The 16,564-nt window shown below is 41.9% G+C and overlaps 1 protein-coding gene across 1 annotated transcript in view; it reads right to left on the reverse strand.

Moving 5' to 3' along the window:
* LOC139050909 (juvenile hormone acid O-methyltransferase-like) overlaps window positions 1-16,564 on the reverse strand; it is a 47,010-nt gene that overhangs the window by 18,973 nt on the left and 11,473 nt on the right. Inside the window, exons 3-4 of the mRNA XM_070527762.1 lie at window positions 7,903-8,087; window positions 3,478-3,682 (exon numbers count right to left, since the gene is read on the reverse strand). Coding sequence (XP_070383863.1) covers window positions 3,478-3,682; window positions 7,903-8,087 — 390 coding nt within the window. The remainder of the gene's footprint in view (window positions 1-3,477; window positions 3,683-7,902; window positions 8,088-16,564) is intronic.

Consider the following 16,564-nt stretch of genomic DNA (forward strand, 5'->3'; position numbering starts at 1 on the left):
TTTTCACTGGCCATTGCATATATACAAGAATGTAAGCACGGTTCTTGAATGACAAAGTTTCATTAACATATTTGTCCTCAACTTGTTCAGTTCATTGCCTTTTAATTTTTAATATCAGCGGCATGCACTGCTTTCCTGGTTTCGAACTGATATAGTTCTAAAGTTCGTGTGATATTTTCTTAATAAATAGACAAAACACATGGAAGCATTGACGTCAGTTATGTTGGGCACAATTTTTGGCACATACGAGTATAATATTTTATGAAAAAATACATATTTTACTTGTATTTACAGAGCGTAGCTTTCAAGAATTCGTTTGCAGCATCTTTGGCAATGACAATGCAGTTATTATTCATGTATTTGATCCCTCTATAAATTATTTAAGAAGAAGCTTTAGCTCGGGCCCAATCCGACGCGGCCTATTCAAATACTTGTAAAACGCAGAAACGCTTTTCTGAGATAATCCTGCTAATCGCTTTTATTGAAATTGGTTGTATTTGAGAGAGAAAGTTAAATCCTAGTGTCTGCTGGAAACAGAACTTCGATTTAGGGCCTGAATTTTGTTTAAAATATTTTGGAAAATTCGAAAGTTTGAAAAAATAGAAGCACGACGTTTACAAACTAATAGCTATACATGAAGGACATATATTGTGGTTCTGTAAACGGCATTTATTATAACAGTCAAAGCGGACAAGTTTGCTGTGTCAATTTGTATCTTACGTGAATTGGTTACGTTGTGTACAAGGGTTCTGCAAAAGCCGTATTTCCACAATACTAAATTTTTTTGAGATTCATGTGTAACATATCTATTTTGTCCGCTATAGATGTACTATTAGATGCAATTCACAGAATTGTGATATCATTTTTCGTTGTTGAGTCATGGAGTTTTAAACTTGATTGTTTCGTTTCCTGAAAATTTTCAATTTTGGCCAATTTTTAATAAATAATTGACCACCTAAATGAAAAATTCGAAGCCAGTAGTCACTAGAATTAAACTTTTTCTTTTAAATGCAACAAACCTACTCAAATTTGGTGAAGTGGTTGCAGGGAAAAACGAATTCTTCTTCTACATGTACTTACATAGGAGCACCCGAGCTAAAGCTTCCTCTTAAGGAGGAGGCTGAGCTGCAACGTGCAGCTACACACACACACACACACACACACACACACACACACACACACACACACACACACACACACACACACACACACACACACACACACACACACACACACACACACACACACACACACACACACACACACACACACACACACACACACACACACACACACACACACACACACACACACACACACACACACACACACACACACACACACACACACACACACACACACACACACACACACACACACACACACACACACACACACACACACACACACACACACACACACACACACACACACACACACACACACACACACACACACACACACACACACACACACACACACACACACACACACACACACACACACACACACACACACACACACACACACACACACACACACACACACACACACACACACACACACACACACACACACACACACACACACACACACACACACACACACACACACACACACACACACACACACACACACACACACACACACACACACACACACACACACACACACACACACACACACACACACACACACACACACACACACACACACACACACACACACACACACACACACACACACACACACACACACACACACACACACACACACACACACACACACACACACACACACACACACACACACACACACACACACACACACACACACACACACACACACACACACGTATGTATGTATGTATGTATGTATGTGTGTATGTATGTATGTATGTATGTATGTATGTATGTATGTATGTATGTATGTATGTATGTATATATATATATATATATATATATATATATATATATATATATATATATATATATATATATATATATATATATATATATATATATATATATATATTGGGCCAGTGGCGTAGCCCCCCCCGACCAAAATTTCTGGCTACGCCACTGCCTAGGGGTGACCAAATAGTGGTTGTTGAGACTGAATCGAATATGAATTGAATAGTGCCAGAAGCGAGTTGAACATTGTGAACATTGAATAGTTTTTGAATAGTTTTCAAATAAAAACAGTCATTATCACAGTTAATATAAAATGATGTTCACATCCTATTATTCATAAAGTTAACAAGTTTCTGTCATTACACAGTACATTATGAGGCGTCGTTTATTAAAAGCATAAATGGAGCACTAAGAGAAAACAAGCAGTTTCTTTGCATGCACAGGGACTCTTCGTAGAGTGCAAATGATCGCTGTATAACCTGTAAAGTATGGCTACCTAAACAATGTAGCCTGTTCAACTATGCAAGTTCTCATGTTTTATGTCTATGCTAGGCCCCACAAGGGTAAAAATTTACCGTTACTTCTGCTCCAATTTTATGTTTAATTGGGTGCATTTGAAGTTTTGAAATATTCTGAAAGTATTCAAAAATGTTTGCATTTTCGAATAGTGACTATTCAATTTGAAGACAGAATCAAATAGGACACTGTTCTATTTGTTATTTGAAAGTCTCGAATAGTCACACACTCCTACAGCTTTCACTGTGTGCGAGCCATATCTGGCATCTTCCCAGGCATCTCAAAGTATTTCCTCAAAATAGGGGCAGGAGTCCAGATAAGATCAGTTGTTTGGAGAGCACCCTGCTCAGTTGCACACCGAGGTCACACACAGAGGTCATATAGTCTCAGAAGTAAAGCACATGCAACAATCGGGACTATGCCCATGTACAATTTTTGTTTAGGTATTGCCATGTGGGTACTGCAACATCAAGCCTCAGTCAATGTAGCAATGTTTCCTGGCTTTGTCAGATCCAAAGGGGAAGCTGGAGCCTTAAACATGAATTTAGTCTGTGCAGACAGTTTAACCAATAATTGGCATCAGCCCAATGTCCCTCCATGGCTGTCCTGACAGAACATGAAAGAAGGGCGGCTAATATCAACTCGTGAAAACATGATTTCTATGGAGATGCCACAAAGTGTGCCAGCTTTTCTTTTTTTTTGTACATTGACTTCACTGCCAGCTAGCGTTCAGTAACATGGAATCTACTGCAGTGTGATCACGTCTCCATTATGAGACACTTCACTTCATGCATAATGGAAAGTTCCAGACATGTGGGCAGAACAGAGTCAATGCTGCTGGCTAATTTTAAACTTGCCTATAAATGAAAACAATTGTGATTGGATATGTCGAAACTTGCGCATGTAAACACACTTGTTTGTAATATAAATGTTCATGCATTTGGACTGGTGCTTTCTGAATTCTTGCCAGTATCGCCACTGAAGTAAAATGAAGGAAGTGCAATGCTCTTATAATGCAATGTGTGAGCGCAAGCTTAACCAGACATACTCGCATGTAGGCCTTCCAGCGTGGACTGCTCGAAAGTTGCTCGAGCACGTCAAAGAGACAACAACGCACGGGTAGGAGCAGAACACAGCAGCCTTGAATGTCCAGTAGTAATGATGCTTGGCGTAGTCCATTGACTTCACTGCATGGCAAAGCTCCACCATAGTGGAAGAGCTTGCTGAATGCCCCTTGCAGCTCTACTGGCACACTGCATATCAAGAGAAGACATCGTAGGGCTGCAGCTATCAATAAATCAGCACAACTACAATGAATAAATGAGGGAAGATTTTATGACCACTATTTCTCCTTATGTTCTACATTTTGCAGAGTATAACTTGAACTTTTACATAAACCACTACCAGTTTACAGACAGTAATATTTATTACCAATTCCATACATGTCACACCTTTGTGTATGACAAATATTCATTAAGTTTTACATGGACTGAATAATGAAAATCATTCATTGATCCATACAACATCTACGCTCATCATAGCATGTCTTGTTTACCTACTTGACCATATCCTCAGTTATCATTCACCAAACTTCTTGTGGTCCTGCATGCACAGAATTAACATTAAAAGCATTACTCATACATAAAACACATGTAAAGCTTATTACCACTATATGTCACAAAATATTACTGTCATATATAAGAGGTGCAAAAAGAGTTTGGGCATATCACAGATGGTTTTGCTTGCTGCCTTTTCTGACACCAAAGTATAAGTTTATTTCGATATGCACAGAAAAATGCATTACTTTGTATGACTGAACGAACTCCACAAGTGCCATATTTAATGCACCATTAGTTTTTTTTCACAGCTAGCACAGCCCCAAGGATACTCCGTGTAATGAGAGAATGACTTTATTCTAAAGCGAACCTCCAATGGGCTGTTATGTGGTTCAACGTGTGAAAAGTGAAAACCAGGTACACACATTATATACCATGGATGATAATGCAACCTCTGCTTTAAGCATAAATTCTAGCTATGCAGTTGACTTCACCATGTTTTGCAACTTTCCTGTTGTTTCCTGCACTTTTACCATTGCTTGTAATCATATTGTCGCACCATGAAAAACAGGGGTTGTAGAGCACTATTCAGGAGGCAAAGCGGCAGGTTGCCTTTTTAATAATGAGCGAAACCTAGACTTCTTTTACTTCACTTCACCTTGATAAAAACGCTCCTGCATGCTAGCATTGTCCTCTTCTTCATTTCAGTACAGGCGCGGGACTTTCCTCCCTCCGAAGGAAGCATCGTCCTGATGTGCAATTTAAGCGTATGATGGTGGTGTACAATGACACAGAGTAACACGCGCAAAGGGGAAAAAAAGAAACAAACAAAAAAGTTAGTTCTGAGTCAAGGAGTTCGGCAGTGAAGGCAGTTCCCCCGTCTCACACTGATGCAAGCAATGTCGGTCTGGGTTCCGTACTGGTGCAGTGGCAAGACTGCTCTGGAAAAGTAATTGCCTACGCCAGCCAAACTCTCTCTCATATGAAAGAAAACTATTCGAATATTAAGAAGGAATGCCTCACCGTGGTGTAGGTGGCTATCAAATTTTGCCTGTATTTGTATGGCCATTCATTCAAGGTTGTCAGTGATCATCATTATCTTTGTTGGCTAACTAACTTGAAAGACCCATCTGGCCATCTGGCACACTAGAGTCATAGGCTTCAGGAGTTCGACACGATCATAATTTACAAATCAGGGAAGAGGCACACCGACCCCCACTGCCTCTCGCAGTCACCCATTGAGCCCACGGGTACCGAAGAAGTGGACGTGGACGTTGCATTTTTGGGTGTCATCGATGCCATCAGCATTTCACAGGAGCAGTGCCACGACCGAGAGCTGCTCCCACTCATTAATTTCTTGGAAGGCCGAAGTAAAGACATTCGTGACTCTATGCCAGGGGACTGCCGTCGTTTTGTCTGCGGAACAATTTTCTCTATAAGAACTTTTCTGCCAGTGGCAGCATCGTACTGGTATCACTTCGAAAAGAAATACTAAAAGCATGCCACAATGAAATAACCGCAGGTCATTTAGGCTACACGAGAACATTGTCCCAGCTCCAACGTAAGTACTAATGGCCAAAGCTACCCACTGCTGTAAAACAGTACGTACAAACATGTGCCGACTGCCGAAAATACAAAGCACCTCCCGGCAAGCCTGCAGGTCTCTTACATCCAGTTGAGGTAAGCCATTCGCCCAAGTTGGTACGGATTTCCTGGGCTCATTTCCAACTTCTACAGCCGGCAAAAAATTGATCATTTTTGCCACCGGTTACCTGACACACTATGCAGAGACGAAAGCTACACAGTGGGGCATAGCAGCCGAAGCAGCACATTTTTTTTCTTTGAAAACGTCATCCTTAGGCACGGCACCCCAAAAGTAGTCACCACAACATGAAATTAAACCTCGATATAACAAAGATTAATATAACAAAATTCTCAATATAACAGAGTACTTACCTTTTCATAACCTCTTGTCCATAGAACACCATGTACTTAGAACCTCAATATAACAAAGTGTATTTGTGTGCAGTTTCAGTATAACGAAATTTCACTGCTGCCGCAAAGGAACGCCGAGACAATAAATGGAAAATTCCGCGGACGCAGATGGTCAAAGGATCTAATTACAAGCGACTGCTTGCAAACACTCTCAAATCGCGTGACCCATTGGAACGAGAGGCAGAATACGCATTGACTCGCCACTGCCGGCACTTTTCCTGATAGCGTCGTCCCAGTGTGGGCTACGCTATCAGCTGCAGGGGTGGAGTGCACGGGAAAGCGTGACTGGCTTCGCTTAATTCGTACCGCCAAGAAGATATATTCATCGACATGCTTGGCATGAAACCGTATCATTCGTCGCCTGCTCCCAAATTTAACAAAATGAATTGTTTTCTCGTTCAATTTTGCTTTCTTTGATTGCCCAATAATTTGGAAAATTCTGCGGCCCCGTTCCGTGTAAAAAAAATTGCTCGGCAACTGTACTTATTTGCATAATAGGTCGAATTTCAATAAAACTAAATTTCTATGTAACGAAGCAAGTTGCCGGTTTTACGGACTTCGTTATATCGAGGCTTAACTTATTATCTTCATTGTGAAAGGGTGTAATGTGGGGCTGTTTGATACCTCCTTTTGAAGGGATCTAACAGTGCAAAAGGACACGGAGTGGCACACAGAAAGGCACAGCAGTGCAGATGCTGTGTCTTTCCTTGTTTGAATTTTTTTTCATTGTTTTTCCCATCAGTATCAACATTCTACGTGAAGATGTATGACAAATTCACTCCCTCTACATGGAAGAACATCCATGTGTTACATCACACGAAAGTGCAATAACAGAGTACTATAATAAAAGAGGCCCTCCAACGAAAGTTGATATTCTATGGTTTGTCAGTAGAGAAGCATGTAAATATGATTTCATCATTTGTTACAACAGTAACTTCAAAGGTTGTTATATTTCAATTTGGCAACAAAGTCAGGACCTTGGCACTTACACTGTCATCACCTAGTTATGCCTTTTGCCAATCAATATCAAGAAGCAACATAGCTATTATGAATTCAATGATCACTTGAAGTTTAACACAAAGTATACTTCTGATAAGAAACACTTCTGATAAGTGTGTGTTAGATTGTGTTCCATTTTTTTTTCTTTTTGGGCTTTAAGATTTGTTGTAGGCATGTGAAAACAAGTGCTTCAACAGAAAGGTTTTACTACAAACTGCTAGGGGGCAGTGACTACGCCTTTACTTCTTGCACTTGCATATTTTTCAAGTTTATGAGGCCTTTTCAAGGCAAATGCGAGTAGTTGGCGGACTCACTGGAACAGTTGGTCAAAATATGTAGCCCTTCAGAGCTACATATTTGTAGGTGCACCACTCAGATGCACAAGAAAGGATAGAAAGAAACCAGCAAAGATGTCAGTGTTAGGCTGCATAATGCAGGAGCAAGAGCTGAGTAGTTTCCAAGCTATTTGCAGCACTGGTGATGAATGGTGAAAGGTAAACAGCTGTCATAAGCAGCTTTAAGGTAATAGGAATAAAATGGAACAATATGCAGACTTCCAGTTCATGTTCATGTCATGCTACAAAATACAATCATCACATGTTGCACATTTCTAGCTGTCGCAAAGCAGTCACACAGGAATGTAAAACACATGTGGTCATGGTGAGCTTCGGTGATCATGTTTCATTTTTGCCAAAACATATCCATTTTATTTTTCTAAAACCATAAAATGACATTAGACTACATAACTTTTGAACTTTACAGCATTCATTTCCCAACTTGACATCTCTCCAACCACAACAATGACATTTCTTGTTATCAAGTAGACACATGTGTACAACATTTATGTTTGGATGATGGGCTACTGCACCCCACACTTCTAATTAAATTTTAGGAAACTGCAAGGAAGCTTCAAATTTTTTTACCTGGTGTGGAGATCAGGAACATGACGGTATGTGATGTCCCTGTGGTGAGAATGCTGCTGAGCATAGAGAATGGCCTCTGAAGCTCTGTCAACTGCGAGAAGGCGGGCAAAATGGGCCTCGCACAAGGGCTGTAGCACTTGTCGGCTTATCAGGCCAGGACCACAACCCAGTTCCAGCACTTGTTCCTGAGGGACAAAGAGTTATCTTGGTCCTTTCAAATGCTGGTGACAAGGACCAGAATAAGCTTAGCTTTGGAAGCAATAGCAACCAACAATGTCGGTTCCCACTCTTTTCTAGTGCCTAAAAGCAACATTTTGAGGTAATGATAGATTGACACTTTTTCTAACTTGAACCTTTCATATTAATAGCTTGGGTTGCACACAAAACGTGCATACAGAGCTAGACAACACTAGCAGCATATGTCACAGGATCAACTGATAGTAAAGGCCAGGTGGTGCACGTTTGCAGTGTTTAGACTACACCTTGTTGTCATGATTTTAGTTTGACTGCCAGGTAGGACTTGTAAGTTTTGTATAAATAATGTTCCTTCAATAAAAATACCAGTTGAGAGAGAGAGAGAAAACATTTATTTGTCATAAGATTGGGTGACTTCCTCGCAGGGTGGAGCCCTTAGTTCAGGGCCCCCATTGGCTCACGCCACTCCGCGTGCCCGCCGGATCAGCCATCGCTGCTCTTGCGGGTCTGAGCTGGTCAGCGCAGTCTCCCAGGAGGAAGGTGAAGGTGAAGGAATAGGGGAGTAACCCGGAGGGTGTGGGCCCTCCCAGGTGCAATGATATACTGTGGGCTTTGTTTCGCAGTAGGGACAGTATGAGGGATATTGTGTGGGGTGGAAGAGGTAAAGATAAAAGAGGCAGGGAAATAAACTAGTTTGAAGCTGTCGCCACGCGATGGCATCTTCTCGGTTAAGGGAATTACGTGGTGAAGGGAAGTGTCTCCTGGTATCTCCGTAATATTGTAGAGTTTCAGTGCAGTTCAGTGGTTCTGTCGGTGCGTCGTCTGGGTTGGACGGCTCTCCCAATGGCGCCCGGTTAGCGAGCTCTCGGGCTACCGCATTAGTGCATTCATTACCATGGAGAGAGGCGTGTCCAGGTGTCCAGACGATACGCATCCTGTGTAACGCTGTGGGGTGTATTGATGTAAGGATGCGGTGTGCGTAGGGTGTCACCCTCCCTTGTGCCAAAGTCCTGCAGGCGGTCTGTGAATCAGTGACCACTGTGATGGGTCCATCCGGTGCCAGCATGATTGAAGTGTGCACGATGGCTAGGGTGATAGCAGCCTCTTCCGCCATGCCACAGTCCACAGTGTTGAGTGTGGCTCAAGCCCTCAGAATGTCTGTATTATCTAGTACGACTAGACATAGAGCATGTTTCTGTGGGTAGCGGGCCACGGTGTATAGGACTGGTGCGTTCGATGTGTCATCACCAAAGAGTCGAGCCAGGGCTTGTGCTCTTGCCTTTCTTCGGCCTTTATGACGGTCAGGGAGCATATTCCGGGGAATTAGGGCCGCGTGAATTTTGTTGTGAATTCTAAACGGAAGAAGTGTGCGGTTTTCCTGTTGTGATTTTCTTGGTGTTTGGTATCCTAGCCAGGATAGAATGTGGCACCCTTGCATTGTTCATTGCAGACATTGCAATTGGCTGTTAAGATGACCTTCTACTAGTTTGCGGATGGTGTTGTCCACCCCCAGTCGTAGTAGGAGCTGCGTAGATGCATGTTGGGGTAGTCCCAGCGCTGCCTTTAGTACTGTACTGAGGAGGGTGTCCATCTGGTGCATCTCAGTCTGAGTCAGATTATGATAGGGGAGGTGGTTGGTTAATCAGCTAATTATGAGGGCTTGCACAATTCGGAGTACGTCTTTTTCTTGGAGTCCTTGTCTGCGGTTTGTAATGCACTTTATCATGTGCGTTACTTGGGTAAGTTGCTAGCGGAGCATGTGTAGGGTATGTGTGGCATTCCCATTGTGTTGTATGTGAAGGCCTAGTACACGTAATCTGTCTGCCCTTGGAATAACGTTGCCATTGAGATGCAATTTGAGATCCATTGAGATGGCTGGTGGAATATCGGCCTTACTGCGTTTTTTGAATACAAGCAGGAGCTCTGACTTCTCAGCTGCACAGGTGAGTCCTCCGGCTGTTGCATACTCTTGTACTATATTTACAGCTTCCTGTAGCACGTCTTCAACGGTGCCGTCTGACCCTGTGGTCACCCAGATTGTAACATCATCGGCGTACAGGGCGTGCTGCGCGTTCGGAACTTCGTCGAGGAGTGGTGGTAGCTTTGCCATCACCACATTGAACAGGGTGAGTGAGAGAACCGAACCCTGAGGAGTCCCTCTGCTGGAATCATTATGCAAAAAGGTAAGGCGTGCTGACAGGACACAGGAGAACCCTTGCTTTAGGTGCCAAGCACTGTTTTAAGCCTAACATAAGACCCGTCGATGTTTTAAGCATACCGCGCTGCATAACCAGGTTCATCCCGGAAGAAGAATGTTCGCGCTGCATTTCAGATTGCATTGCAAGCATTAATCAATCAAATTCCCATTTTAAGACGTCTGACCCTGTCCGACCGTTAGTTAATTAGCTTGTGGAGCATAAACTTAGACCAGTAATATCTGACAAGAAAGGTTATTTCGTAATTATGCCAGATGACATGTTTTCAGAAAAAGCGATTTCAGCCATAGAAAAGAATTTACAGTCAGTAAAACTCAAGCCCTCAGCAGTTAAGCAATGTGTGGTTGACCTACTGTCAAGACATAATCTTGATAGGGTTGTCTCTAATGTCAACAAAGCAAAATCCCTTACCTTAGAACTATTTTTCTCGGCGAAGACCCATAAGCAAGAAATTCCTTTTCATGCTATTGTGTCAGAGAGAGGGACGTGGCAGGTCTGTGTCGCTAGTTGCCTACAGAACTGCTTAGCTTCACTAGTTTTTTTCAGACCCCTTTCGCTTGAAAAATTCCCAGGCACTAGTTCAGTATTTGAGAGAGGAAAATCCTGGTGATTGTACAACTTTTAGTATGTATATCGAAGACCTGTATTACTCCTTGCCACATGACGAGTTGCTGAATTCCGTTAATGAGTGCATTAAAGAACAAGTGCAAGAGTCAGCTTTTATTGACAGATGTGGTGTTTCCACGGGACCTTTTCTAGAAATTCTTTAATTGTACTTAAAGTCGACGCTGATTGGGTGGATAGATGCCGTGTTTCTGCAGAAATCAGGCATTTGTATTGGCTCAAAAGTTGCCCCTATTCTTAGCGATATTTACTTGAGTAAGGTTGACAGCTGCTTAGAGAAAGCCTTAGGTGATTGGGTTATCAAGATATTTCGTTACGTTGATGATTACCTGATTTTCTGCAATAGGGAAGAATTCAATTCCGCTGCTACCTCAGTAAGTGAGCAATTTAAACTTTATGGAGGAGGATTAAAGTTTACCAAGGAATTTCCTCAGCGACAAGTAATTCAGTTTCTAGACATTTCCTTGGTCTTCGAAAAAAATCATGTTTGTTGGCAGTACTCCCAAAGATCTTCGAAGCCGTTGTTAAATTTTCACTCCAAGTAGTAAAAAAACGGAATCGCCATGTCGTGCCTTAAGTCTTCTCTCACCAGATCCTGCATGCACAAAATGAGCACCAGTTTTAATGCGCAGGTCCGGCGCCTATTAGAAGAAGGTTATCCTAGCGTAGCAGTGGCCACTGTGGCTGAACGCCTAAAGAAGTCGGTTTCGAGGGGGACGGGCGTGATTACGGAAAGCAGTAATAGCAAAAAAGAGTAGTGGCTATTCCATACATTCATTCAGTATCGCACAGGCTTAAAAAGTTGCAAGTAGATATGATGTTAACGTTGCTTTCACTGCTCCCAATAAGCTAAGTAAGATATGCGCTGCCGTGCAGAGGAAAAAGGAGCAGGTAAAAGGCAAAAAAAGAACAGATATTTGTCCCGTGAAGCATAATAAGAACAACAGTTTTACTGACTGTCGTATGGGTGTGGTTTATAAGGTTCCCTTTAGCTGTGGCCTGTTCTACATAGGGCAAACAGGGCAGTGTATCAATCAGAGGCTAATGGAACATAAAAGGTCGTTAACTGGTGGATCGCCTTCTAATCTTTCCCTACATTGCCAAGATTGTAACTGCACACCAGAGTTAGATGAATGCGAGATATTGATCAGGCACAAGAATGAAGATATGCATCTTATGGTAGAGGCATGGCATATCTATAATGGTGGAAGTGCATGCGTGAGTCAGCCTTCGATTACTTTACATAAGGAAAAGAGTAAGTGCCTTAACAGCTATCTCTCACGTAGCCGGCACATATTGTACCCGACTGACACGTGGTGATACCATTCCAGAGCTTGCGCAGATGAGTTGTGTGTCTTCTTTCTTCTTTTCGCCGAAGTGCTCCCTTCAGTTGATAGTCGGCGTTCGTGTTGTCCACTTCTCTTCTCTTGTGTCCTGTCTGCACGCCTTACCTTTATGCATAATGAATCCTTACCAACTAGCTCAGCTTTCTGTCGTTCTAACCCTCTGCTAGAAAGTTTTATGATATCTGACCGAATATCACCTACGCCGATGGTGGCTGTGCAATCAGATAAAAAGGCTTGGATATAATCATAGATGCGTTTTCCACATCGGGAGAATGCAAGATTGTTTAGAATGAGGTCATGTGAGACGTTATCAAAGGCCCCTTTGAGGTCCAACGCCAGATTGGCTTTTGTTTGGGCTTTACTTGGACTATCCACATCTTCCTTAAGTTGTAGGAGTATGTCCTGCGCAGACAGACCTGTTCGATAGCCAAATAAGGTATTGGAGAAAAATTTGTTCGCTTCAAGGTGAGGCTGGAGGCACATTAGAACTACGTGCTCGAAGAGTTTGCCAATACACGAAGTTAGGGAAATGGGTCTGAGATTTTGGAGGGACAGCGATTTCCCGGGTTTCGGAATTAAGGTAATATCAGCGTGTCGCCATTCCTGTGGAAGCGTTCCTTTTTTCCAATTGTCGTTGTAGTATGCAGTGAGTTGCCGCATGGTCTGATCGTCGAGGTTGCGCAGCAGTGCATAATGAATGCCGCCTGCTCCGGGCGCTGTGTTACGTCTTATGCCGTGTAGGGCTGCCCTCACTTCTGTCTCTGTAATATTGCCGTCCAATTGGGTTTCTTCCTCATGTGGATAGTCTTTGTACTCCGGTTGGTGACCTGTAGCAATGGTCACCAACCAGTGTTTGCAGAGTTTGAAGGAGCGCATCATCATCCATTTGTTCTTTGTGGATGATAGTGCGGACAATGTTGGTTGTGTGTGTTTTTGTGTGCATTGGGTTGAGTAGTGCTCCGAGGAGGGACCACGTTTTGGAACTACTTAGTGTGCCATTAAGGCAGTCACAGAGGTTGTGCCAATTGTTATCAGTGAGGCTGGTGGTGTATTCTTCAGCTTCTGCTGTGATCCGGGCGATTCTTTGTTTCAGCCTACGGTTGTGCCGCTGCCTCTTCCATCGTTTGGTCAGGCCTCTTCGAGCATCCCAGAGATAAAGCAGATGTCTGTCCACATCCGGTGTCTCCGTTGTTGCAGTAGGTTGCTTAGTGGCTGCTTTAAAATCTGCTTGTAGCTGTTGTGTCCACTCGTGTAGAGATGGCGCGTCGTGTTGTTGAGATATGGTTCTGTTGCGCCGGAAAGCATCCTAGTTCGTTATTTTAATTGGACGTTCTGGGGTGCGTATGGCCCCCAGTTGGACTTCTGTGGCTAGAATGCTGTGGTCACTGCCCAGATTCTCCATTAGGTTGTTCCAGGAGCATTGAGTCAACCCCTTGACCATTGTTAGGTCAGGGCAGGTATCCCTGCTTACGCTGTTGCCCATTCTGGTTGATGCGTCAGGTTCTGTCAGCTGAGTGAATTGATGAAGGTTCATGGCATGGGCTAGACAGCAGCCTTTTGGAGTTTCTGTTTGGTACCCCAGGCTGAGTGGGAAGCATTGAAATCTCCAAAAATAATCAATTTTTTTTCTTGTTTATTGGCAGCCAAAAAAAGTTGTCCGAAGCCGTCTCGTCGCGATTTAGGTGCACTGTAGATATTAAGTAGAAACAAGCTGGTTTGATATCGATTCCTAGGTACAATTTCTAAGAGCACATGCGGAATATGGGTGCTGTCGAGCGTGTGCTCGATCACGGTGATTTGTTTGGACACAAGGGTGGCAGCTAGTGGTGGTTTGGTGGTGTCATGCTTGTCAGTGTATGCATTGTATCCAGTGAGTGTAGCCTCACCCACCAGACGTTATAGCACTTCAAGAAATACCAGTTGAGAGTTTGTGCTCATGTCATCTAGTCCTTTCCTACATACATGTGCTTCTTGCACAACCCAAAGTATGAATATAAATAAATATAAACTCGCCGAACTTTTATTTTTTCTGCTTCATCTTTTCAGTACGTTAAGTTGGTATTCAAGGTATTGCGGAAAAAAAAAAAGCTCAGCAAGCCAAAACAATCACTGTGCACTGTGGCACCGTTCTAGTGACAGTGATGCTGCAGACGTTACTGGCAGGGCTTTCATGTGCACAAGTAATGCTTACTAGTAATACACACTGTCTTTCATGTAATGTTTGACGTGGGTGAAAAGAGAGTGAAATCTTTTGAAAACTCCGAGTGTGATAGCACTGATTCACAGTGCACTTTTGTGACGCAGTAAGCACAAGCACACCACATAACTTTTAATTTTATTTTACTTAATTTATTTTTATTTTATTTAATTTTCAGGGAAACAAAATGCTGCATAAATCTGCAATTAAGCACACATAACCAAGACACAGAGCAGAACATGCTTAAACAATTTTTTTGACATACATGCACCGAAATTCACTCATCTTCAACTTCCACACCAGAGCTGCACTTATTTGCTATTGATACCAATATCATATAACACAAGCCGTTCTGATACAGGCCATATCTAGTTCATTTAGCACTACTTGCCAGAAATTATTCATTCAAATTTTTGGCACTGCAGTTACATTTGAGCATAAATGCATTTTATGTGCATTCTTCAGTATCATAAATTAAGGTAACTTTAAAACTGACTTTTGTAAGTGTTGAGGGGAAAACTACTTTTGCAGATGAGGTTTTCTCATTCAATAATTTGAGTGAAAATGTGCGTGACAATATAAAACACAAACCATACATTCACTACAGCTTTCAAATCAGGATATCATGTTTGAAAATGGTGCAATAGAAGAACTGGAAGATTTCATTTATAAAGTCAGTATAGAAGAGGTCACTGATAAATGTTAGAGTAAAACACATTGATGTTTCAGGATACAATCACTGCTACCCCATCCTTCCTTATTAAATGGCCTCTGCTGTGGGAATTTCTGTGAAGCAAAGCCTATCATCAAGACTACATTTTGAACCTTTGATTATGTAAACTGCAGCAAGAATGATTAGGAGAAAGTTTTATTTTGGGGCCAACTTCAATTTCTCTATTCAAATATATATGAAATGCAGAAATACTTTCATTAATGAAGAACCGATTCGAATGGAATTTGTTGCATTTAAGAGAGAATGCTAAATTTTATCAACTGTTAGAAGCATAACCTTGATTTAGAACATCACACACTTTACAAAAATTGCCTAAAATTGGCATATTTCAATAAAGCAAAGCACAAAGTTAACATCTCTGCAACTGCTCTAAAATCAGGTGTCATACTTCATAAACTGTATCTGCTAGACTTTAAGGCAGACAAATATGGTGTATTAGCCCATTCGAAATTATCGCATTGCTTACGTGAGGTCTGCATAAGTTCTATTGCAGTGTATAATGTATCAATTTTGTCTGCTTCAGATGTATAAAAACATGCAGTTTACATAATTCGGATATTGCTCCTCATTGCTCATTAAAGTTGTAAACACGATGCTTCATTTTTCTAATGCTTCAATTTTTGACAATACTTGTAATATGATCACCTAAATAAAGAATGTCTCACAATTAGAATATTCCCTAATGAGAAATTTGAGTGCAGCTTTATACGTGTTTTCATTTCGCGATATATTGAGGCAAAGAATTTGTGATTGAAATCGCCACACCGACTGCAGGGTGTCTACCAAGTTGACATATTCAAATTCCCTGAGTTTTCCAGGTTTTCCCTGAGTGCCTTTGCAATGCATTCCCTGAGCGACACAGAACTTCGTTTTATGTCAAGACAGGCTGACACCATGTAGCCCGATGCTGTCACTCCCTAGTAAGCATGTTAAAAAATTAAAAAAAACTACACAATTCAGCTTGAATAGTAAGGTTTAATGTTTACTGTAATGTAATGTCATTAATGTTTACTGTAGTAATGTTTACTTTACTCAAAATAGAAAACTGAGGGGAGGGGTTAGTAAAATGCACAGTGAATACAATACCATCGAAAAAAAAAAGGTAAAGCCCATTGCAAATCGAGTTGAACATTTTCAAATACGAATAAAAAGAGATGCATACAGCAGCAAATATTTTCGAAAATGAGCTATTTCTATCAACTGATAGCAAGCTCATTGGTATTAGGCCCGAACTTTGTCACAAGTGAGATTCTCTCAGCAGCTGGAAAGTCAACCTCAAATGTCCTGACATACTTTCAGCCCGTGCGCAATGCCTCAGTGTTGTGTTTCACTGATTTAGAGTTTATTTTGG

The sequence above is a fragment of the Dermacentor albipictus genome, chromosome 1 (assembly GCF_038994185.2).
Source record: "Dermacentor albipictus isolate Rhodes 1998 colony chromosome 1, USDA_Dalb.pri_finalv2, whole genome shotgun sequence".
In the NCBI taxonomy this organism is placed as follows: domain Eukaryota; kingdom Metazoa; phylum Arthropoda; class Arachnida; order Ixodida; family Ixodidae; genus Dermacentor; species Dermacentor albipictus.